At 44.4% G+C, this 24,268-nt stretch overlaps 1 protein-coding gene across 3 annotated transcripts in view; it reads left to right on the forward strand.

The window, feature by feature from the left end:
- Nucleotides 1-24,268, forward strand: part of PLCB1 (phospholipase C beta 1) — an 808,463-nt gene that overhangs the window by 698,848 nt on the left and 85,347 nt on the right. For all 3 annotated transcript variants that reach the window (XM_088478043.1, XM_088478041.1, XM_088478042.1), the window contains exon 31: nt 13,661-13,747. In XM_088478043.1, the coding sequence (XP_088334169.1) occupies nt 13,661-13,747 (87 nt within the window). The remainder of the gene's footprint in view (nt 1-13,660; nt 13,748-24,268) is intronic.

The raw sequence follows: 24,268 nt of genomic DNA on the forward strand, positions 1-24,268 counted from the left end.
GTAGCTGGTACATTAGCATACTGTGTGTTACATGTGTAGCTGGTACATTAGCATACTGTGTGTTACATGTGTAGCTGGTACATTAGCATACTGTGTGTTACATGTGTAGCTGGTACATTAGCATACTGTGTGTTACATGTGTAGCTGGTGTATTAGCATACTGTGTGTTACATGTGTACCTGGTACATTAGCATACTGTGTGTTACATGTGTAGCTGGTACATTAGCATACTGTGTGTTACATGTGTAGCTGGTATATTAGCATACTGTGTGTTACATGTGTACCTGGTACATTAGCATACTGTGTGTTACATGTGTAGCTGGTACATTAGCATACTGTGTGTTACATGTGTAGCTGGTACATTAGCATACTGTGTGTTACATGTGTAGCTGGTACATTAGCATACTGTGTGTTACATGTGTAGCTGGTACATTAGCATACTGTGTGTAACATTTGTAGCTGGTACATTAGCATACTGTGTGTTACATGTGTAGCTGGTACATTAGCATACTGTGTGTTACATGTGTAGATGGTACATTAGCATACTGTGTGTTACATGTGTAGCTGGTACATTAGCATACTGTGTGTAACATTTGTAGCTGGTACATTAGCATACTGTGTGTTACATGTGTAGCTGGTACATGAGCATACTGTGTGTTACATGTGTAGCTGGTGTATTAGCATACTGTGTGTTACATGTGTAGCTGGTACATTAGCATACTGTGTGTTACATGTGTAGCTGGTACATTAGCATACTGTGTGTTACATGTGTAGATGGTACATTAGCATACTGTGTGTTACATGTGTAGCTGGTACATTAGCATATTGTGTGTTACATGTGTAGCTGGTGTATTAGCATACTGTGTGTTACATGTGTAGCTGGTACATTAGCATACTGTGTGTTATATGTGTAGCTGGTACATGAGCATACTGTGTGTTACATGTGTAGCTGGTGTATTAGCATACTGTGTGTTACATTTGTAGCTGGTACATTATCATACTGTGTGTTACATGTGTAGCTGGTACATTAGCATACTGTGTGTAACATTTGTAGCTGGTACATTAGCATACTGTGTGTTACATGTGTAGCTGGTACATTAGCATACTGTGTGTTACATGTGTAGCTGGTACATTAGCATACTGTGTGTTACATGTGTAGCTGGTACATTAGCATATTGTGTGTTACATGTGTAGCTGGTGTATTAGCATACTGTGTGTTACATGTGTAGCTGGTACATTAGCATATTGTGTGTTACATGTGTAGCTGGTGTATTAGCATACTGTGTGTTACATGTGTAGCTGGTACATTAGCATACTGTGTGTTATATGTGTAGCTGGTACATTAGCATACTGTGTGTTACATGTGTAGCTGGTGTATTAGCATACTGTGTGTTACATTTGTAGCTGGTACATTAGCATACTGTGTGTTACATGTGTAGCTGGTGTATTAGCATACTGTGTGTTACATTTGTAGCTGGTACATTAGCATACTGTGTGTTACATGTGTAGATGGTACATTAGCATACTGTGTGTTACATGTGTAGCTGGTACATTAGCATACTGTGTGTTACATGTGTAGATGGTACATTAGCATACTGTGTGTTACATGTGTAGCTGGTACATTAGCATATTGTGTGTTACATGTGTAGCTGGTGTATTAGCATACTGTGTGTTACATGTGTAGCTGGTACATTAGCATACTGTGTGTTACATGTGTAGCTGGTGTATTAGCATACTGTGTGTTACATTTGTAGCTGGTACATTAGCATACTGTGTGTTACATGTGTAGCTGGTACATGAGCATACTGTGTGTTACATGTGTAGCTGGTACATTAGCATACTGTGTGTTACATGTGTAGCTGGTGTATTAGCATACTGTGTGTTACATGTGTAGCTGGTACATGAGCATACTGTGTGTAACATTTGTAGCTGGTACATTAGCATACTGTGTGTTACATGTGTAGCTGGTACATTAGCATACTGTGTGTTACATGTGTAGCTGGTACATTAGCATACTGTGTGTTACATGTGTAGCTGGTACATTAGCATATTGTGTGTTACATGTGTAGCTGGTGTATTAGCATACTGTGTGTTACATGTGTAGCTGGTACATTAGCATATTGTGTGTTACATGTGTAGCTGGTGTATTAGCATACTGTGTGTTACATGTGTAGCTGGTACATTAGCATACTGTGTGTTATATGTGTAGCTGGTACATTAGCATACTGTGTGTTACATGTGTAGCTGGTGTATTAGCATACTGTGTGTTACATTTGTAGCTGGTACATTAGCATACTGTGTGTTACATGTGTAGCTGGTGTATTAGCATACTGTGTGTTACATTTGTAGCTGGTACATTAGCATACTGTGTGTTACATGTGTAGATGGTACATTAGCATACTGTGTGTTACATGTGTAGCTGGTACATTAGCATACTGTGTGTTACATGTGTAGCTGGTACATGAGCATACTGTGTGTTACATGTGTAGCTGGTACATTAGCATACTGTGTGTTACATGTGTAGATGGTACATTAGCATACTGTGTGTTACATGTGTAGCTGGTACATTAGCATATTGTGTGTTACATGTGTAGCTGGTGTATTAGCATACTGTGTGTTACATGTGTAGCTGGTACATTAGCATACTGTGTGTTACATGTGTAGCTGGTGTATTAGCATACTGTGTGTTACATTTGTAGCTGGTACATTAGCATACTGTGTGTTACATGTGTAGCTGGTACATGAGCATACTGTGTGTTACATGTGTAGCTGGTACATTAGCATACTGTGTGTTACATGTGTAGCTGGTGTATTAGCATACTGTGTGTTACATGTGTAGCTGGTACATTAGCATACTGTGTGTTACATGTGTAGCTGGTACATTAGCATACTGTGTGTTACATGTGTAGCTGGTACATTAGCATACTGTGTGTTACATGTGTAGCTGGTGTATTAGCATACTGTGTGTAACATTTGTAGCTGGTACATTAGCATACTGTGTGTTACATGTGTAGCTGGTACATTAGCATACTGTGTGTTACATGTGTAGCTGGTACATTAGCATACTGTGTGTTACATGTGTAGCTGGTACATGAGCATACTGTGTGTTACATGTGTAGCTGGTGTATTAGCATACTGTGTGTTACATGTGTAGCTGGTACATTAGCATACTGTGTGTTACATGTGTAGCTTGTACATTAGCATACTGTGTGTTACATGTGTAGCTGGTACATTAGCATACTGTGTGTTATATTTGTAGCTGGTACATTAGCATACTGTGTGTTATATTTGATAGATGATGTATCATTGCTTATCAAGCCCATTATCAATTATCCTCTTAGTAATGTGACACAGCCATGGGACCAGCTGGCCAAGGCGACATTACACATGCCATTTTATGGCTTCCTATGGTACAGTGCTATTGCCAGATGGTGACCGCAGCTTGATCTAAATTAAATATAGTGACCAAATATCCCTACGGAGGAATGCATTGGCAGTTTTCTGATGAATAGAGTCACATACCAAATAATGGAACAGGCAGCACTTTAGGTCTGTTGGGCATTTTATAATAGTACAAGCAGTACTGTCACTGATGTTCTACATCCGAATTTTGCACCTCTGCCGATGCATTCACCATTCAGTGAGCACAGCTTCCATCGCCCTAGGGGCCTGATTCAGACCCACTCGCGAGCTGCTGTCCGCTCGCAAGTGGGTCGATGTTCTGCACTGAGCATGCGCACGACGGAGGGAGCTCCGTCGTGCGCATGCGCCAGACGCGACGAGCGAAGGAAAGTCCTTCGCTCGTTGTGTCTGATCAAAGGGGGCGTGCTGTCGATGTTGATTGACAGCACGCCCCCTTTGGTGGGCGTGCCTCCCTGACGGGGGCGTTCCCATGGGAACGCCTCCCGTCAGAAGCCGGCCCACTGACATCACTAGTGATGTCAGTGGGAGTGATTTTGTCTCTGAAAACCTCAACCGCAGGCTCCAGCTCGCAGTTTCGATGGTCGCGATGGTCACGACCATCGCGGCCATCAAACTGCACGCTCGTATAGGCTGTGGGTGGTGACCCACAGCTATACGAGCGTCCAGGAGGACGCTCCATTTTTATGGAGGGCGGCCCTCATTCAGAGCGTGCGCTCTGCTCAGAGCGTACGGCTCTGAATGAGGGCCTAGGTTCACTCTCTAATAGCATACTCGGGGTTATTTATTAAAGGCCAATGAGCCCTACTGCTGTCGAAAAACGGCTTTATTCTTAGGAAAAAAAAACTTTTCTTTAAGTTTGTTATCTTTCTATTTATTTAACTCACAATCAATAAAACCATGATTATTTTAATTTTTTTTTATTTTTATTTTTAGCCACAAGTGCCGCCGAAGGACAAATCTTACCACTGCCGTCTATGCGCTCGCAAATGGGTCGATGGTGGCCCAGAGCGCATGCGCACGACGGAGCCAGCTCCGTCGTGCGCATGCGCCAGACCCGGATAGCGACGGGCAATCCATCGCTCCGGGTCTCGTACCAAAGGGGGCGTGCTGTTGATGTTGAGTGACAGCACTCCCCCTTTGGTGAGCGGGCCGGGGGGGTGGCTGCCCAGACTGAGGCGTTCCCATAAGAACTCCTACCGTCTGGGGCCGGCCCCACTGACATCACAACTGATGTCAGTGGAGAGATTCCGGCTCTGTTAGAGCCAAAATCTCTCTGGGGCTTGCGGCAATGGTCTTGACCATCGCGACCATCTTCCTGGCCGCTCGCTATAGCTGTGGGTGGTCACCCACAGCTATGCAAGCAGCCAGGAGGCCGTCCTAAATAAAAAAAAAGACCGGCCCTGATTCAGAGCGAACACTCTGTCAGAGCGTCCGGCTCTGAATCAGGGCCTGAGGCCCTGATTCAGAGCCGGACGCTCTGACAAAGCGCTTGCTCTGAATCAGGGCCGTCCCTGCTCCTTTTTGGAGTGGCCTCCTGGCCACTCGCATAGCTGTGGGTGACCACCCACAGCTTTAACGAGCGGCCAAAATGATGGCCGCGATGGTCAAGACCAAAGGGGGTGTGCTGTCAATCACCATCGACAGCACGCCCCCTTTGGTGCGAGACACATAAAGACAGCTTGGCCGTCGTTATTCGGGTCTCGCGCATGCGCGCGATGGAGCCACCTCCGTCGTGCGCATGCGCACTTGGGCACCATCGACCCGCTTGCGAGCGCTCACTAGCGAGTTTGAATCAGGCCCTCAGAGCCGGACGCTCTGAACGAGTGCCCGCTCTGAATCATGGCGTTTTTTTTTTTTCCGTCCGGCCTTTTGTACGCTCGCATAGCTGTGGGTTACCACCCACAGCTTATGCGAGCATCCATGATGATGGTCGCGATGGTCAAGACCATTGCGACCATTGGGCATGCGACGAAACCCTGCGGTAGGGTCTCTGTGACCGCAAGCCCTGGAGTGATTTTGGCTCTATCAGAGCCAAAATCACTCCCACTGACATCACTAGTGATGTCAGTGGGGCCGGACCCAGACGGTAGGCGTTCCCACGGGAACGCCTCTGTCTGGCAGCCACGCCCCCGGCACACCCACCAAAGGGGGCGTGCTCTCAATCACCATCGACAGCACGCCCCGTTTGGTGCGAGACCCATAACGACGGCTACCCCGTCGTTATTCGGGTCTCGCGCATGCCCGCGATGATGCTCCCTCCGTCGTGCGCATGCGCACTAGGCCACCATCGACCCGCTTGCGAGCGCTCAGCGCTCGCGAGCAGGTCTGAATCAAGCCCTCAGTTCCCAAGCCTAACCCAAGTCCTAAACTTAGTCCTTGATGCCAACTGTGTTCAGTAGAGGAACCCATCTGATAGAGTCCTAATAGCCTAAACTTCGGATTCATGAGTCTCTTCTAATACATTTCCTGTATTGTATGAAATGGTTCATTTTGCTTGTACTATGTTTTGGCTTAATTATAATGTAGGTATTTTTGCAGTTTTTAGTTAAGAGCCAGTAGCAGGCATACCTCCTAATTAGAGCTGTACGCTGACCCCCATATTTTGGTTTTGGCTTTGAATCTGGATTCATCTACGTGTTTTGGTTTTGCTAAACCACCCTCAAGAGATTTGTTTTTGGATCTTTTTTATTATTATAATTTTTTTAAAAATACAGGTAAAATCATGTAATTTTTGCAGTCAAAAACCCCATTTTCGGATTTAAAATTCCGAACCACAGGAAGATCATAACCGTGACTCAGATCTGTCCGGATATCCACAGAAGATCGATCAGAACCGCAACTTGGATCTGTCCGGATTCGGGAAATTTGTGTGGATTTGGGTATCTGGAGAACTGATCCGCACATCTCTACTCCTTATGCGGCATTTCAGGAGGCGTGATCACGGAATGCACGGTGACCTTGTCCAGGGGGTGTGCCTAATGCTTAAAAGTGCAAGGTCGCCGTCAAAACCTTTCCCTTAACATCACCATTCAATAGCAGCACGTAGCAGAGGTAGTGCGAGCTGGAATAAACGTGCTGACGGCGAGAATGCAAAGATATGGGCAGCCATTGCTGGCGGCAACCCATGAATCATAACACCAGTGGGCATTATTGTGGATTACAGCAGTGTTATCTAAGAAGAAACCCTTTCATCTGTAGGGGAAAACCTAGAAGAAGCCCTAACACTGGTGAAAACCCCCAAACACGCCATTTTGGTTACTATCATGAATAAGTAAAATTAGACACATTTAGGTAAAACGAGTAATTTTGATTTTTTTTTCTGGTACAGAATTACTACAGCATAAATGCCCCTCTTTGAAAAAATACTTCAAACTGTTCCAGTATCTATGACAACTGTGTATAATCACCTGTGATTGAGGCTGCTTATAGCAAACAAATATGTTGCAGATGAGAAATTGCATATAGTGCAGCAACCGTTTTAATCACTTGACAATACATAACTTAAATGGAACTGGAATACTTACAATAATTTGCTTTTATGGATGAGCGAGATTCATTCTGATCATGGACTGAACTGAAGGATGAAAATAGGTCGACCACCATTACTGTCCATCCTATCGCCTTTTGTTTCTGACAAAAGGTGATAGCTTTCCGGAGCTTGATGGTTATGGGGAATGCGGTCAAACCTCTGAAAACAGCATTTTCGTAGGTTTGACTGCATTTTTGAGGATAGCGCATCCCACCCTATATACAAACTAAGACACAAAATTGAGGAGAAAGTACACAGCACAGGAATCGCACTAGGCATCTCGCCTCATGGCGCAAAAGCCAGTGGCGTAACTACTGCCCCCGCAGCCCCCGCGGTGGCTTGGAGGCACTGGGTAGCTTGGGGGCGACGGGGGCAGTAGTAGTAACTACGGAGGGTGCAGGGGTGTGGTCGCACCCCCTGCACCCTCCATCTGCCGGGCACCCGCTGAGTGTGTTACCAGCGGGCGCCCGGCTCCTATTCAAACCCCCAGCGGCAGCTGGAGGACGGAGCTCCCTCCGTCTTCCGGGTCCCGCAGGGCACTATGGGAGTGACGTAATGACGTCACTCCCATAGTGCCGAGGAGCGGACGCCGGGGACAGAGCTCAGGAGTAAGCTCCGTCTTCCGGGTCCCGCAGAGCACTATGGGAGTGACGTAATGACGTCACTCCCATAGTGCCGAGGAGCGGACGCCGGGGTATGGACGGCAGCAGCACTGGAGCGGGGATAAAGGTAAGTGTTTGTGTTTTTTTCTTTTGTGTGTGTGTTTGTTTGTGTGCGCGTGGAGGGGGGGAGCAACTACAGGGGGCTAACTACAGGGGGCTAACTACAGGTGGGTAACTACAGGGGGCTAACTACTAGAAGGGGCACTACAGGGGGCTAACTACTAGAAGGGGCACTACAGGAGGCCCTGCATAATGGGCACTACTACAGGGGGCACTACTTTAATGGGCACTACTACAGGGGGCCCTGCATAATGGGCACTACTACAGGGGGCCCTGCATAATGGGCACTACTACAGGGGGCATTGCATAAGGGGCACTACTACAGGGGCATTGCATAATGGGCACTACTTCAGGGGGCATTGCAAAAGGGGCACTACTACAGGGGGCATTGCATAAGGGGCACTAGTATAGGGGGCATTGCATAAGGGGCACTAGTATAGGGGGCATTGCTTTTTGGGGCACAACTACAGGGGGCACTGTATAAGGGGCACTAATTTGATACACAGTTTACAAGTTATAAACTATGTTCCCAATAATCTGGTTCTACACGGACATAAAAACTGTGCAACCTGTCTTGAGCTGAGGTGACGGACTGGCAGGAGCAGAAAGGAGGGTTGGTGAAGTAGATCTGTCAGGGTGGGATGTAATGGGCATTACTGTTTGGCATAATGTGTATTTGGCATTACTGTGTGCACAATGTGCTATTAGGGGCATTACTGTGTGGCATAATCTGTTGTATGTGGCATTACAGTGTGGCATAATGTGAAATAGGGGCATTACAGCATGGCATAAATTTGTTATAAGCGCTTTACTGTATGTCATTATGTGTTATATGTGGCATTATTGTGTGGGATGTGTAAGGGGCATTGCTGTGTGGCATAATGTGTTGTAAGGGGCACTCCGGTGTGGCATAATGTGTTGTAAGGGGCATTCCGGTGTGGCACACTGTGTTATAAGTGGCATTACTTAGTGTGTCATAATGTGTAAGGCACGTTGCTGTATTATGTAACCACACACCTTAAACGTAGTCTTTGGGTGTGTTTGATCTTTGGGCGGGGGGGGGGTGGGGGGCGCCTGGGGCACCTGAAACTTTTTTGGCTTGGGGGAGCAAAGTTTATAGTTAAGCCACTGGCAAAAGGGATAGCTGTCTGAACACTCATCTGTACACAGGGCCTGATTCAGAGCCGGACGCTATTTGCGCTCGCTCGTTCAGAAAAAGGGTCCGGATATTTAAATTGAGCGCTCGCTCTTTGCGGTCTGTTGACGCCTCTATGTCTGAGCGAGCGAACGAAACATGCGCTCGCTATTTTGTAAAGACGCCCCCTGTCCGCTCGCATCATACGTCATCTCCGCTATTTATTAGATTAATCGAGTACATCGAAAGGCGTCTGAACTGCTTGCAGTGCTTGTGGTTGGATTTTCCTACCGCAATCATGCGAACAGTTCAGGCTAAGAAACAACCAAGTGACTTGGTCGATGACGCTGCTTTGTTAATTATGCACACCCTTAAAACGCCCGTTTTGACCGTTTGGCACGCCTGTGTTCAGATCTCCACTCCCCGTTTTCAAGCACCTTCCCCTGTTACCACCCACATACGCCTCATCCTGTCACTCAAATTAGCAGGCACTCGCAATTTTGCGAACACGCATTTTCCAACCGCACTGACTGGTTGGCGCATGCACATTACGACCCATACGCATGCGCAGTTGTGCGAACATCGCTCGGAGCGAACGAGCGGCCGCTTACGAGCGGCTCTGAATCAGGCCCACTGCTTCAAGCTACTTGTCACCTTTTCTACCAGGGTTTTAAACCAATCACATCATCAGTCTCCTCTACATGCACCAGATAGGAGGGGGGAAAGCGATCGCACTGATCTAGCTGAGGGGCAAAATGGGGCCCCCTGTGGAGAGTCCAGAGAATACTCAAATTTTTATTATTTTTTGCCGAAAGCGTGGCCACGTCTACGGACATTAGGCCACACCCCCCTGTCATTACCTGGGTCCGGCCGGGCTCTCTACTGCCCTGTCCATCAGTAGCATACATTGGACACTACAGGCAGACACCCTGCCATGTGTCAGCTGCCCAGAACGTCTTGACGACGCTCCGGGCACTTCTGGGTGCTGGTGGCCCTGCTCACTATGCGCAATGTTATGATGTCATGTACAAACGGGGTGGGTGGGGGCGGCACAGAGCGCTGTTACAGCCCTGGCTGGTCGGCTTTGCCAGGCTCTAGATATATTACATAATTCCATGAATATTGTGTAACAGCAATTTATTGGTGACTTGCAAGTACAGTATCAGTGTCAAATATTGGCTGCTTGAAGCCGGAGCTATAATTAAAGCCATTAAATAATTATATAGGATACAGTACACCCCTCTTATAATTAGAGCTAGGGCATATTAAATACTTTTTGGAGAAATTTGCATTTTGTAATCAACTAATTTGATAAGTGTAATAACTTGTACTTGATGTCAATTTGCATTCCTGAGTCTTGTAATTACCCAAACTAGTACACATTTGCATATGCAGTCAGGAACCCTTTTCTTCCCAGCATCACATTTCAATAGGATAAACATTTACAGCATAAAATAAATGACTTGGTAATAAAAGGGAACCTCAGCAAGAATGGATGTAGCACTGTCAAAAAATAGCTGATATATGAGATCTCAGACCAGGGCAAGCAGAGGGAGAACAACATGTCCTCCACACAGGGACTTATTTATAATGGGTGCAGGGTATGCAGTGCACATGGGCCCCTGTGTCCAGGGGGGGCCGGCACCGCAAACCTTGCACCCATATTATACTTACCTCTCCGGAGTCCCACGTCGACGCCGGTGTCAGCGTTGGAAAATGGCCGCTACGGACCTTTTACCGTCATTTTGCGCATGCACAGTACAGGGAAAATTGCCACCACGGGCATTTTCCCAATGACCTGCACATTCTTTATAGACTCTGGGCACACTCTGGGCTGGACTGAGAGGAGGGGGCCAGTGACGCAGACTACTCACGGGCCCCCTCCTCCCATGAAATGCTCCTGCCTCCACACATACTGTACATACTCTGGGACTGATTCTGAGTTAAACTGGGCACACACTATACGATGTGTGTACCCAGCATTGTAACGATGCATCTTGCGCCCCGTACATACTACACAATCCGGTGTACGACGGCGCAATGTATCATTCTATGTTGCATGTAGCATCATACATTGCATCGTTCCATCCAGGGGTGTAACTAGAGAGGATGGGGCCCATGTGCAGTCTCTGACACAGGCCCCCTCCTCCTCTCCGCCTGGTGGCCTGCAGCGCACTGAGCTGTGCGCGGCCAGCGTCGGAGTTATAGACTCTGGGCACTAGAGTGTGCCCATAGTCTATAATGTATGCACAGGTCACCAGGAAAATGGCCGCGGCGGCCATTATTGTGTTGCAGTATGTTTGTACAGCCGTACTCACAGTAACATACACAAAGAATCCTGGATGAAGCTGAGCTTGAGTAGAACATACAGAGGACCAGCCAGAGATGTATGTAGATGCATATACAAGCTAGTGGAACATGTCTGTGTGTTCTGCTGTGGTGCTCTAACACAGTGACAAGCTGGTGCTGCACATGCAGAGAAGGCCAAACGGTGGCCATCTTTGTAAAGGGAAGATGCTTTCCTAAAGGAGCATCATGGAGGTAGAGCAGTATCCCAATCCATATTTCAACACCCATCCTCACTGCAAGTTTCTCCATGGTACACAAACTTTTTTTTTTTTTTAGTTTCAGCTTGTTTCATCAACCTGTAGAAAATTGAGAGTTAGATAAGGAAGGACATATCAACATTTCAAGTAATTCTAGTCCACACTTCTCTAGAAACATCACCAGTGACCAACGTGATTCCTTTGGTAAGCAGGTCAGCAAGATTCTTCTCACTAGCTATGTGAGCCACACCAACAGATCTTTTCTTCACAAGTTCACGACTGTTGTCACACTCAATGTTGATGGTGCCTTCCACTTACACCATTCATTTGTTGACTTTGCATCTTGGAATCCTGGAGTTCACAGAATGTAACATTTGCGAACTCCTCATAATATTTTATCGGGGTATTTCCACTGTTTGATCTTGCAGAAGTTATTTTCTGTGGTTGGATATTCATGTTGGTACTGTAGCTTCTGGTTCAGGTATATATCCAGCTGCTGGCATATCCAGTGACACATACTTGTTCTGCATTTTTAGCATTTTTAGCTTTTCTGTAAGTGGTGCTGTCTCTTGGAATATAACATCTCTGACTTGAACCCAGCTTACGTCTTACCTATGCAGTACACCCAAAAACTCTGGAATGTTTGACACTTGGTTTTCTTCCAGACCACGCTTCTATTGGTGCTTTGACTTTCAAGGCAACTGTGGGAGCATGATATTTCAATTAAACTGCTGTAGACACTGCTTCTACCCAAAAACACTTACTTAGGCCTCTGTCTTTTAGCATACATTGGGCTCTCTCCACTAATGTACGATTTGCATGCTCACTTACACCAATATAGGTGAAAACCCCTACCACCACTGTAATGTTGCAATCATGCTCCCCAATACTCGCCATAGTAATGTATACAATGAGGGGGCGTAACCATAGTCACTCCAGCAACCACGCCCACTCAGTCTCTTTGGCCCTGGCCGATACCCTTTTAGCTTCTCTCGTCCATTAAGTAGATGCAAAGTAGCTGTGATCAGGTACCGCACAGACTATATTGGGAGGTATGCATGAGGTGAGGCTATGGTGCTCTTGCAGACACAGTGGGACGTGCACTCAAATCAATAAAAGAGAGAAAAGAGTTAACCTAAAATATCATTGCTGCACATTTAACAGACAGTGCTATATTTAAAAGCCAATAACGAAGGGAAGAAAAACTTGAAAGTATCCCATTAAATTGCCCTTTTCCAATGAACAGCTCTACTCTTCTATTCTTATTTCCACGTTGGTTAAAAATGGAAACTCTAACTGCTGTCTGCTGGGACATGAGCTTCAAGCGACTGCTACAACAGATGTGTTATAGAAGATTGATCACAAGGATGATATTGTTTTATTAATCAAATACATGGATTTTCTTTTGGAAACTCTTGTTCAGCCAACTGAAGCAATTCGATTATACTAACATCATCATTATTTAGTTTCACCATTCTATATATTTAAACTATTTGAAAAGAGATGAAATGCAGGGTTATCAGTAAGTACAGACATTCTAGTATACCACGTCTGATTGTGGAGTATAGTCAAAGAGAACTCACTGCAACATCTACAGCCGGAAAGGTGACCTTGGTTAAACTGCACCCACCACCTACACTTAGCTGAGGCAGTCATATTGAGGGCTGAATTAATATTTTAATAAGAATCTGGCTCATCAATTCACTTGGAACAAGAAACATCACTGAGGCACTGGTGACCTAGTTCCTAACTGCATTTTCCCAATCACCGACTCAGCTTACCAAATGATTGCCTTCAAGAACAATAGCTGCAGCAAACTTGCCTTCTAGGAGGAGGTGGAGGTCCCATTGCCAAGTGCCGTGGGTGTGATGACACTATTTGCATTGAAGGCGGGGTCATGGTGATGCAAATTGCACCATCAGGCCCTGCCCACCTCAGTGCCATGGCACAAATCCCATCCTTGTACAGCAGAGGCGGAGCCTGATGATGTGACTCACATGATCATGTCCCCCTCCCACTTCACCAGTAAGTAGAGTGAGATCCAGGGGAATGGCCTACTCTCTGGGGTGTCTGGGAGACCTCCCCGAAATTCATGAGTCTCCTGGACATTCCGGTAGAGCAGACAGGTATGAGGTACAGAGATGTCATTGTGTTTTTACGATAATGTGTTTGCTATGAAAATATTGACTTCAGGATGTGGCGCGGTACTGTCTGTATGGTATATTAATGTTCATTTCTAGTTACATTTGTTTCTCTCTTATGTTGATAATTATCTATACTCACTTTATTGTATTATTATTTCTAGTTAGAGGATGCTCAGAGCAAAAGACAAGAAAAACTGATAGAAAAGCACAAAGAGATTCGTCAGCAAATACTGGATGAAAAGCCCAAGGTAAAGTGTCCTACAACTACCCTGCGTCTATCTTATAACATATATTTTTAGCCTAAACTAAACAGAATGTAGAAAATGTCATTGTTTAATCCCAGAGCTCACCGCACGTTTGCATTCTTTTTACCCATTTAGAAAAATAACTTGAAAACAATGTGTGCTCTGTGCTGGCTGGCTGCCTGACACTAGGCAATTTATACATATGAACTTATATAGACACACAGTGCAGCACTCGAAATACTCTGTTCTGCTGATAACGTTGTACAGGTCGGTGCTACTCCCACCTACTTCATCTGTTGTCCAAACAGTTCTAACTGGTTTTGAAGAACCCTACTCTAAATCAATCTAGGGCCTGATTCAGCGGCGGTCACTGCAGCGTCCACTCGTGCGTCTGTTGTCGGAGTTGCGGCAGAGATAATATGCAAATGCTAGTAGCAGCCCAACCCTGATGCAGTACCCTGCGCATGAGAGCGCTAGCTCTGAGACCCCCATTTTCAGCGTCTCTTCACGCTGTATCCACCACCGGTGATTCTTGACAAGCCACCGTCGGCGCACCATCGTCACTTGCGCCAGTCCTGTGGTGGGTGCCGTTTCTCCTTCTGAACATGGCCTCTGCGGCTCTGTGCCGGCATCTTTGTGTGCGGACGCTGTGTAACGTATGCGCCATAGAAGTATTCAGAACGTTTTCACACAACTGCATCCACCTCTGAATCAGGTGCTATGAATGAAGACATTCTGGTTGCATACCTTGACAATGGCCGTATATTTGTCCTATGCATTCTGTAATCTTTTATACATGAGCCTCCAACACACCTGCTGAGAGATTATTCCATTGGTTTATCACCCGTTCTGTAATGGGTTATACCTTATGTAACTGTTTAGTCCTCCTCCATCCAATTTCAGTGAGTGCTCCGTGCTCTAGAAATCACCATAGACTTTCTAAACTCTATTCATTTTTTAATTTCTCTCTTATATCCAGTCTGTCCGTTCTCCGCCCCATCTTTGCGCCTCTGTTTATTCTAAACTTCATTTATGGTAGATAGTATATCCTATATTATACATTACCTTTGAACATATTTCATAGCTGTTTAAAGGCCCGATTGGACTCACTAAGAGGCCTATTTATTAATTAACAGTTTTAGACCCAATACTTATAATTTCTTATCGCCGCTAATCGTGACAATAAGAAATGATGTATCGCCAGGATGTAACAAAAACCAAATGCAGAGACAGGGGGGTAAATTTACTAAGATGGGAGTTCTATTTAAGAAGTGATGTTACCCATAGCAACCAATCAGATTCTACTTCTCATTTATCTAGCACCTTCTAGAAGATAATACCTGGAATCTGGTTGCTATGGGCAACATCACTTGCTATGCAGAGCAGTGATATGTGCTCTCCCTAACTTCTCCCCCACAGCGGGACACTGCGGCCCGCGGGGCTATCCCGTTGAATGCGGGACAGTTGGGAGGTATGGTTTTGGGGAATGGCTGCGTGGTCTGGTCACTTTGCACATGCGAGCTGTCGTTGCTGGGTAGGGATCCTACAGATCCCCCTCCTGGTATCTTTTGAGATCTGTAGCCAGTAGACTGCGATAGCAAACACTGGGACTGATGTACTAAGCTCTGGGAAGTGATAAAGTGGAGAGTGATAAATGACCAACCAATCCGCTCCCAACTGTAATTTTTCAAACACAGCCTGTAACATGACAGTTGGGAGCTGAGTGGTTGGTCGTTTATCTGCCCCAGTGTGTCCGTCTGAAGATGGCGTTAGCAACTGGGGACAGGCACCAGACCAGAATGCTTCACATTCCGGAGCTTGGTAAATTTGGCATTTAAGCAGATCCTATAGAAACCTACAAGAGCTGCTTTTGTGATCGAAATCAGGACATCACAGCATACATAAAAGATATACGCCGCAGTCCCCCCTACATGCATTCAGGGATCCTTAGTATTTGTGGGTACTCCCTGAAAATGAGTGTTTTCAGGATATCCCACAAATATTCTTTGATAAATATGGCCCTAAGGCCACGCGCTTACTGTGTATCTGATAAGTACAAACTGGTCCAGTTTGTAGGTGTGTTTACTTTAATGTTTTCCATGCCATTAGTGTAGCAACATCATACTTACATACTTGTGTTGGAGACTCCTGATTTTTCGGGTAGTCCCCTGGACCTACGGGAGAGTGGGTGGATCTCCCACATCCCGCCCATTTTCTAGTGAAGTGGGCAGGATGGGGAGATAATGCCGTGAATCACAGGTCCATATAGAAGGGGCGGGGCTAAAATTATGCAAATTGCATCGTTTTAGCTTAACTCCTTCCTTACGGATCACCAGTTCCCATCATTTAGCCTTCACAGCGCTATACAGTATTTCTGAGTGACGTAAAGCGCTATACAGTATTTCTGAGTGACGTAAAGCGCTATACAGTATTTATGAGTGACGTAAATCACTATACAGTATTTCTGAGTGACGTAAAGCGCTATACAGTATTTCTGAGTGACGTAAAGCGCTATACAGTATTTCTGAGTGATGTAAGGCGCTATACAGTATATCTGAGTGATGTAAAGCACTATACAGTATTTCTGAGTGATGTAAGGCACTATACAGTATTTGTGAGTGATATAAAGCGCTATATAGTATTTCTGAGTGACATAAAGCGTTATACAGTATTTCTGAGTGATGTAAAGCGCTATACAGTATTTCTGAGTGATGTAAGGCGCTATACAGTATTTCTGAGTGATGTAAAGCGCTATACAGTATTTCTGAGTGATGTAAGGCGCTGTACAGTATTTCTGAGTGATGTAAAGCACTGTACAGTATTTCCGAGTGATGTAAGGCACTATACAGTATTTCTGAGTGATGTAAAGCACTGTAGAGGATTTCTGAGTGATGTAAGGCACTATACAGTATTTATGAGTGATGTAAAGTGCTATACAGTATTTCTGAGTGCTATAAAGCACTATATAGCATTTCTGAGTGATGTAAGGCACTATACAGTATTTCTGAGTGATGTAAGGCACTATACAGCATTTCTGAGCGATGTAAGGCACTATACAGCATGTCTGAGTGATGTAAAGCACTATACAGTATTTCTGAGTGATGTAAAGCACTATACAGCATTTCTGAGTGATGTAAGGCACTATACAGTATTTCTGAGTGATGTAAGGCACTATAAAGCATTTCTGAGTGATGTAAGGCACTATACAGCATTTCTGAGTGATGTAAAGCACTATACAGTATTTCTGAGTGATGTAAGGCACTATACAGCATTTCTGAGTGATGTAAGGCACTATACAGTATTTCTGAGTGATGTAAGGCACTATAAAGCATTTCTGAGTGATGTAAGGCACTATACAGCATTTCTGAGTGATGTAAAGCACTATACAGTATTTCTGAGTGATGTAAGGCACTATACAGCATTTCTGAGTGATGTAAAGCACTATACAGTATTTATGAGTGATGTAAAGCACTATACAGTATTTCTGAGTGATTTAAAGCACTATACAGTATTTCTGAGTGATGTAAAGCGCTATACAGTATTTATGAGTGATGTAAGGCACTGTACAGTATTTCTGAGTGATGTAAAGCACTATACAGTATTTCCGAGTGATGTAAGGCACTATACAGTATTTATGAGTGATGTAAAGTGCTATACAGTATTTCTGAGTGCTATAAAGCACTATATAGCATTTCTGAGTGATGTAAGGCACTATACAGTATTTCTGAGTGATGTAAGGCACTATACAGCATTTCTGAGCGATGTAAGGCACTATACAGCATGTCTGAGTGATGTAAAGCACTATACAGTATTTCTGAGTGATGTAAAGCACTATACAGCATTTCTGAGTGATGTAAGGCACTATACAGTATTTCTGAGTGATGTAAGGCACTATAAAGCATTTCTGAGTGATGTAAGGCACTATACAGCATTTCTGAGTGATGTAAAGCACTATACAGTATTTCTGAGTGATGTAAGGCACTATACAGCATTTCTGAGTGATGTAAGGCACTATACAGTATTTCTGAGTGATGTAAGGCACTATAAAGCATTTCTGAGTGATGTAAGGCACTATACAGCATTTCTGAGTGATGTAAAGCACTATACAGTATTTCTGAGTGATGTAAGGCACTATACAGCATTTCTGAGTGATGTAAAGCACTATACAGTATTTATGAGTGATGTAAAGCACTATACAGTATTTCTGAGTGATTTAAAGCACTATACAGTATTTCTGAGTGATGTAAAGCGCTATACAGTATTTATGAGTGATGTAAGGCACTGTACAGTATTTCTGAGTGATGTAAAGCACTATACAGTATTTCCGAGTGATGTAAGGCACTATACAGTATTTCCGAGTGATGTAAGGCACTATATAGTATATCCGAGTGATGTAAGGCACTATACAGTATTTATGAGTGATGTAAAGCACTATACAGCATTTCTGAGTGATGTAAGGCACTATACAGTATTTCTGAGTGATGTAAGGCACTATACAGTATTTCTGAGTGATGTAAAGCACTATACAGCATTTCTGAGTGATGTAAAGCACTATACAGTATTTCTGAGTGATGTAAGGCACTATACAGCATTTCTGAGTGATGTAAGGCACTATACAGTATTTCTGAGTGATGTAAGGCACTATACAGTATTTCTGAGTGATGTAAGGCACTATACAGCATTTCTGAGTGATGTAAAGTACTATACAGCATTTCTGAGTGATGTAAGGCACTATACAGTATTTCTGAGTGATGTAAGGCACTATAAAGCATTTCTGAGTGATGAAAGGCACTATACAGCATTTCTGAGTGATGTAAAGCACTATACAGTATTTATGAGTGATGTAAAGCACTATACAGCATTTCTGAGTGATGTAAGGCACTATACAGTATTTCTGAGTGATGTAAGGCACTATACAGCATTTCTGAGTGATGTAAAGCACTATACAGCATTTCTGAGTGATGTAAGGCACTATACAGTATTTCTGAGTGATGTAAAGCACTATACAGCATTTCTGAGTGATGTAAGGCACTATACAGTATTTCTGAGTGATGTAAAGCACTATACAGCATTTCTGAGTGATGTAAGGCACTATACAGTATTTCTGAGTGATGTAAAGCACTATACAGTATTAGTGTTGTGTGCATATGAGCAAAATAAAAGTAAAATGTAGTGATTCAGTAGGATAGAAAAGAAGAAAACGGTTAATTTCTCCAGACGTCCCTTCATGCACTGCTAGGTACACGTTCTGCATTACCCAGTGGAGAGATTCCCCATAAGCATGTTCTGTCCTTTACCCGGTAGCTGTGCATTGTGTAGTACACCTTGATCTATTTTCTTCCTGTTTGTACAGCTGTGTAAGACATATTCCAATTGAAGAAAATATTTCAAATTCACAATTGGGTTAATTAAATAAGAGCCCTGTGCATCATAGAGCTGATGCAGAGTGGGAGCTATGCCACTACATAGCTTGTGCTAAATCCCTCTCCACGTGCCCAGAGACCAAAAACACACACATGCACCTACTGTACTGTCTGTGGCTGGAGAAGGCGGGGCGGGGGAGGGGTGTTCTAACCTATGGCACAGTAACAAGTGAGTAAAATTACAATCAGTTGATGAATAACTCTATACATATATAATGAACAATAAGTCATACACTATCAAAACGGTGCAGCAATAAACTTGGTGGTCACCATAAACACCATCAAAAGTTCAACACATACAAAGACAACACATACCTCCGTCGGGGTATCCAGTAGAGAAGACCAAATATGGAAAGTCAAAAGAGTACCTTAATACTAATAAGCATCTATTTCTTATGGTATGGTGGACTTTAACTTCTCCTTTCTATGGAAATATCCAAAATACCCAAATCCTTATTCTTCTTTGCGACTCTTTCTATATGGTTGGTTTCAGATTCTCTACTGTTCCCTCGGTAGTATCTGGTAATCAACCCAAAAACACATATGTGATGGGGAAAAACAAAAATACTCCAATCGCGAAACACCATTTGTTTAGGAAATTTGGATAAAACATATAAAACTTACAAAAATAGACCAAATACCAGGCGCTAATTTACGTTGTTAATTAGTAAACGCAGCAGCAATTCACCCAGTAAGCCTGTGAAAGCTCACTAAAAAGTAAAAAATAGCTATTACACAAATGATGGTAATGCGCTAATATAATAAATATTATACTCTAATTCTCCTGATATGGCAGAAATAAAATTTCAGGACACCAATTAGTAAATAATGATGAATTTTATATTATAAAAAAATATATCAATAAAACAGCACTTATACATTTTAAATGATGTCATATATTCATTGTAATTAGCAGGTACAGCACAATAAAATATATCAATCTACTGCTTCAGTGTGAAAATGACTGATTATTCAGAGTTGAAATAATCTCTTAACAGAGATCAAAGTTCTTTAATCCATTGGAGATATCTGTATCTAAGAAGCTTTCAACTGCTACAACTCCAAGGTCATGTGGTATATGTGTGTACAGAGCCTGTACATCCAATGACAGAAATGCATAACCGGGCTTCCATTCAATATTTTTAATTGTATTCAAAAGGTGCATCGTGTCCTGTAAATGTGATTGCAGAGTGACTACGTGTTTTTGTAAAAAAATAATCAACAAATTGTGATAAATTAGATGTGGGGGACCCTATACCAGAAATAATGGGTCTCCCGGGCGGAGCTGTGAGTGACTTGTGAATTTTAGGGATGTGATAGAAAACCGGTCTAAGAGAAAATAAAATATTTAAAAACATAAATTCATAATTTTAAATCACCGCTCCCCGAAGGGCTTCAACCAATGATTCAAGATACTTATCCTGAAATTACCTTGTTGGATCATCAGGTATCTTTTGATAACATCACTTATCATGAAGTTGTTTAAAGGCTTCCTCCAGATAGTATTCCCTAGACAATAGCACAACCCCTCCCCCCTTATCAGCACTCCTGATAACAATAGATAAATCTATTTACTAATTGGTGTCCTGAAGTTTAATTTCTGCCATATCAGGAGAATTAGAGTGTAATATTTTTTATATTAGCACATCACCATCATTTGTGTAAAACATATAAAAAAACACCCGCAGACAGGGCAACGTACCAGATTCATAGGTGCATGCAATACACTAATAACAGCTCGATGACAATATACAGGTACCTCCCGGGAACGGAAGTCCACCAAAGATCTGACCTTGGCATCTTTGGTGGACTCTCCGGCTGAGAGACAGGAGAGCCTAGTAGGTGATCAGCTGTATGCAGATCTGTATGCATATCCGCTTTTCAATGCAGTGGCGGCAGCACCCAGAGGCAAGATCTTTGGGCGACTCCCCACCTGGGCAAGGTGTCCAGGCGCAAGAATGTCTGAAATAAGATTTATAGCACTAATAATAGGCTTGGAATAGGTCATGGCTATTTTCATTATACTTTCATAAATTTTTCTACATCTAATCAAATCTTAACACATTTTTGAAAGAGATACACCTGGCATTATTAGTAGTGGCTAAGACTTCTATTTCAGCCATTATTAGATACCTCTTATGAAGTTGAAGCTTGCTTGTATTTAGTACCTACTAGACTTCATGAACTGTACTTATCAGTTTCTCCTCTTTGTTGTGTAGCTGTGGCCAGAGGGGACTTCTTGTGTATTTGGTGGTCCTGTTCAAACCTTTCTATATATTGAGCCCACACTCACAACTGATTCTTCAGGATTAGTATTCAATTATCTACAAGGGCAACTTGGCTCTAACTTCAGTATCTGTTCCCACCCTTAGTAATAATTCAGACATCCGGACACTTAATGCAGCTAAATCTCTTAAAAATGGGTTCAATAAAGTAAAGGAAGTTTCCTGAATATTTAAACTAGGAATGGACATCGATGGTCAATGTTTGCCAATCATCAATGTTTTTCTTATGATGGTAGTGTTTTTACCATTCGATGACGGCATTCCGATGTTTGCCGCCATCGAATGATAATGATCCGATGATGTTCCGATGGTTACCTTTTAAAAAAGAAAAAAATGCTGATAGCTGTGCTATTCCTGGCTGCAGCGCTCTGCATTTCGCATCACAGTATACAGTAATTGTTCCGGAACCGGGCCCCGCCCCCTGTCTCGCCCCAAATCCTATTCCCTGCCAGCCCTGCTACAGCGGTATTGCACATGCGCCAACAGAGTTGTGACTATTTTTTTTCCCATCTAATACTTTTGATGCGATAGTTACTTTACCATTGCATCAAAAGTTTTGAAAGTAGAAGCCCAGCCATCATTTGATAATGGGTTTCCGATGTTCATCCCTAATTTAAATGCCTCAGGTTCACACAGTCCCTGTCTGACTGAGCACTACAATATAAACATTGATCTGTGATTCCAGGATTTTGGCCTTCATTTCCAACCTGTCCCGCCATGATTTTGGCCTGTACCCCAACTCTTTCAGCCTCTGACCCTTTGTCTTGATCCTGGATTTCAGACTCAGGCCCTGATTCAGAGCCGGACGCTCTGACAGAGCGCTCGCTCTGAATCAGGGCCGTCCCTGCTCCTTTTTGGAGCGGCCTCCTGGCCACTCGCATAGCTGTGGGTAACCACCCACAGCTATAGCGAGCGGCCAAAATGATGGTCGCGATGGTCAAGACCATCGCGACCATCGGGCTTGCGACGATACCCTGCGGTAGGGTCTCGCTGCCGCAAGCCCAGGAGTGCTTCTGGCTCTATCAGAGCCAAAAGCACTCCCACTGACATCACTAGTGATGTCAGTGGGGCCGGACCCAGACGGTAGGCGTTCCCATGGGAACGCCTCCGTCTGGGCAGCCACGCCCCCGGCACGCCCACCAAAGGGGGCGTGCTGTCAATCACCATCGACAGCACGCCCCCTTTGGTGCGAGACCCTTAAGACGGCTTGGCCGTCTTTATTCGGGTCTCGCGCATGCGCACGACGGAGGCGCCTCCGTCGTGCGCATGCGCACTTGGGCACCATCGGTCCGCTTGCGAGCGCTCAGCGATCGCGAGCGGGTCAGAATCAGGCTCTCTGTTTGGCACTCTTTCAGTTTGATTGTGAGAAGTCTCCAGATAAGACTGTTTTGAGGGCCATAAATCTGTGGCTCTTCTGTAGAGCAGTCAGGGGCGTCAAGAGGGGGGGGGAGCGGGTACAGTTTACCCGGATCCGGGCTTCCAGAGGGGCCCAGCGGGGGCCCGGGTCCGGCGCCGGCCCCCCTCACTTCCTCCCTCCCTCTGCAGCAGCCCAGCATACAACGTGTGCTGGTCTGCAGTGGGAGATTGCTTGCGGCTACTAAACAGCAGCCACAGCAATCTCCTATGCCTGAAGGGGGGAGCGATCACACTGATCGTGCGCCCCTCTGGCTTTGTGCCGGGCTGAGGGGCTCATAGCGCCCCCTCCCCGGCGCGCAGCGATGCTTTGCGGCGCTGCAAAACAATATATATTTTTTTTCTTCAAGGGGGCATGGCCACGCCTCCCGCGATTAGGTCATGCCCCCTTCCTCTTTACCGGGGCCTGGCGTGGTTCTCTACGCCCCTGAGAGCAGTCCATGTCCTCTTATGGGGACCTGTGATGAAAATCAAAGTGGGTATTAAGCTCTGCTTCCCAGAAAGCCAATGCTAATTACTAGGGTCACAAATGGGCTTATGTAGAGCTGGGGGCAATTGCACCCCAACCGTATGAAGAGAACCATGCACATTTAATTACATATGTTAGCTCGGTTACATCTCAAAATGCATCCAGCTATGCAACAGTAGTATTTGCACCAGAAGTGTGCCAGGCATGTGAGTGTGTGCTCCATAAAAGCATAAAGATAGTGTAGAGCAGGGAAGGGGAACCTCAAGCCCGGGGGCTGTATAAGGCCTGCAGAATCATCTAGTCTGACCCACTGAGCTTTTTTCTGATAGCCTCATCTGGCTAGCAGGGTGCCTAGAATGACACCCTGCAGCCAGAATCTATGCAGTAGTGCCGCCTGGTGCGTCCTTAGGACGCTTCAGACGGTCACACCGATGCCCTTACAGCTCCCTGGAGCATCCTCAGGATGCTCCTGGCATTGCAGTGAACAACAGCAATTGTGCCCCCACCCCTGCGTGACATCACACAGAGGGGGTGTGGCCTGCATCGGGCCCACAAATAATGTTATATATATCAAAATGGCCTTCGGCAGAGAAAAAGTTCCCCACCCCTGGTGTAAAAAATGACAATGTTAATTGTAAGCGCTAAACTTGCATTACCCTATTTGCACACAATGTAATAACTGAATTAGATGTCATATACACAAGAGAGAATAGTTTCTGGTTAGTAAAAATTGCATTGTGAATATAAAATGTAATGAAATACAAACATAAGCACAAAGTAAATGAAATGAATTATAAAATATAAACATCTGTTTTTTTTTCCCTTTAAAAAGCAAATGGGAATAATCTTCCCTCTGGTGCCCAAATGGAATTGTGAATCAATGAATGTAAATGGATGGCATCATATAATATAACCGTCACGCTAATGATTTAAG

Source organism: Taudactylus pleione, unplaced genomic scaffold, assembly GCF_031769625.1.
Source record: "Taudactylus pleione unplaced genomic scaffold, aTauple2 ptg000206l, whole genome shotgun sequence".
In the NCBI taxonomy this organism is placed as follows: Eukaryota; Metazoa; Chordata; class Amphibia; order Anura; family Myobatrachidae; genus Taudactylus; species Taudactylus pleione.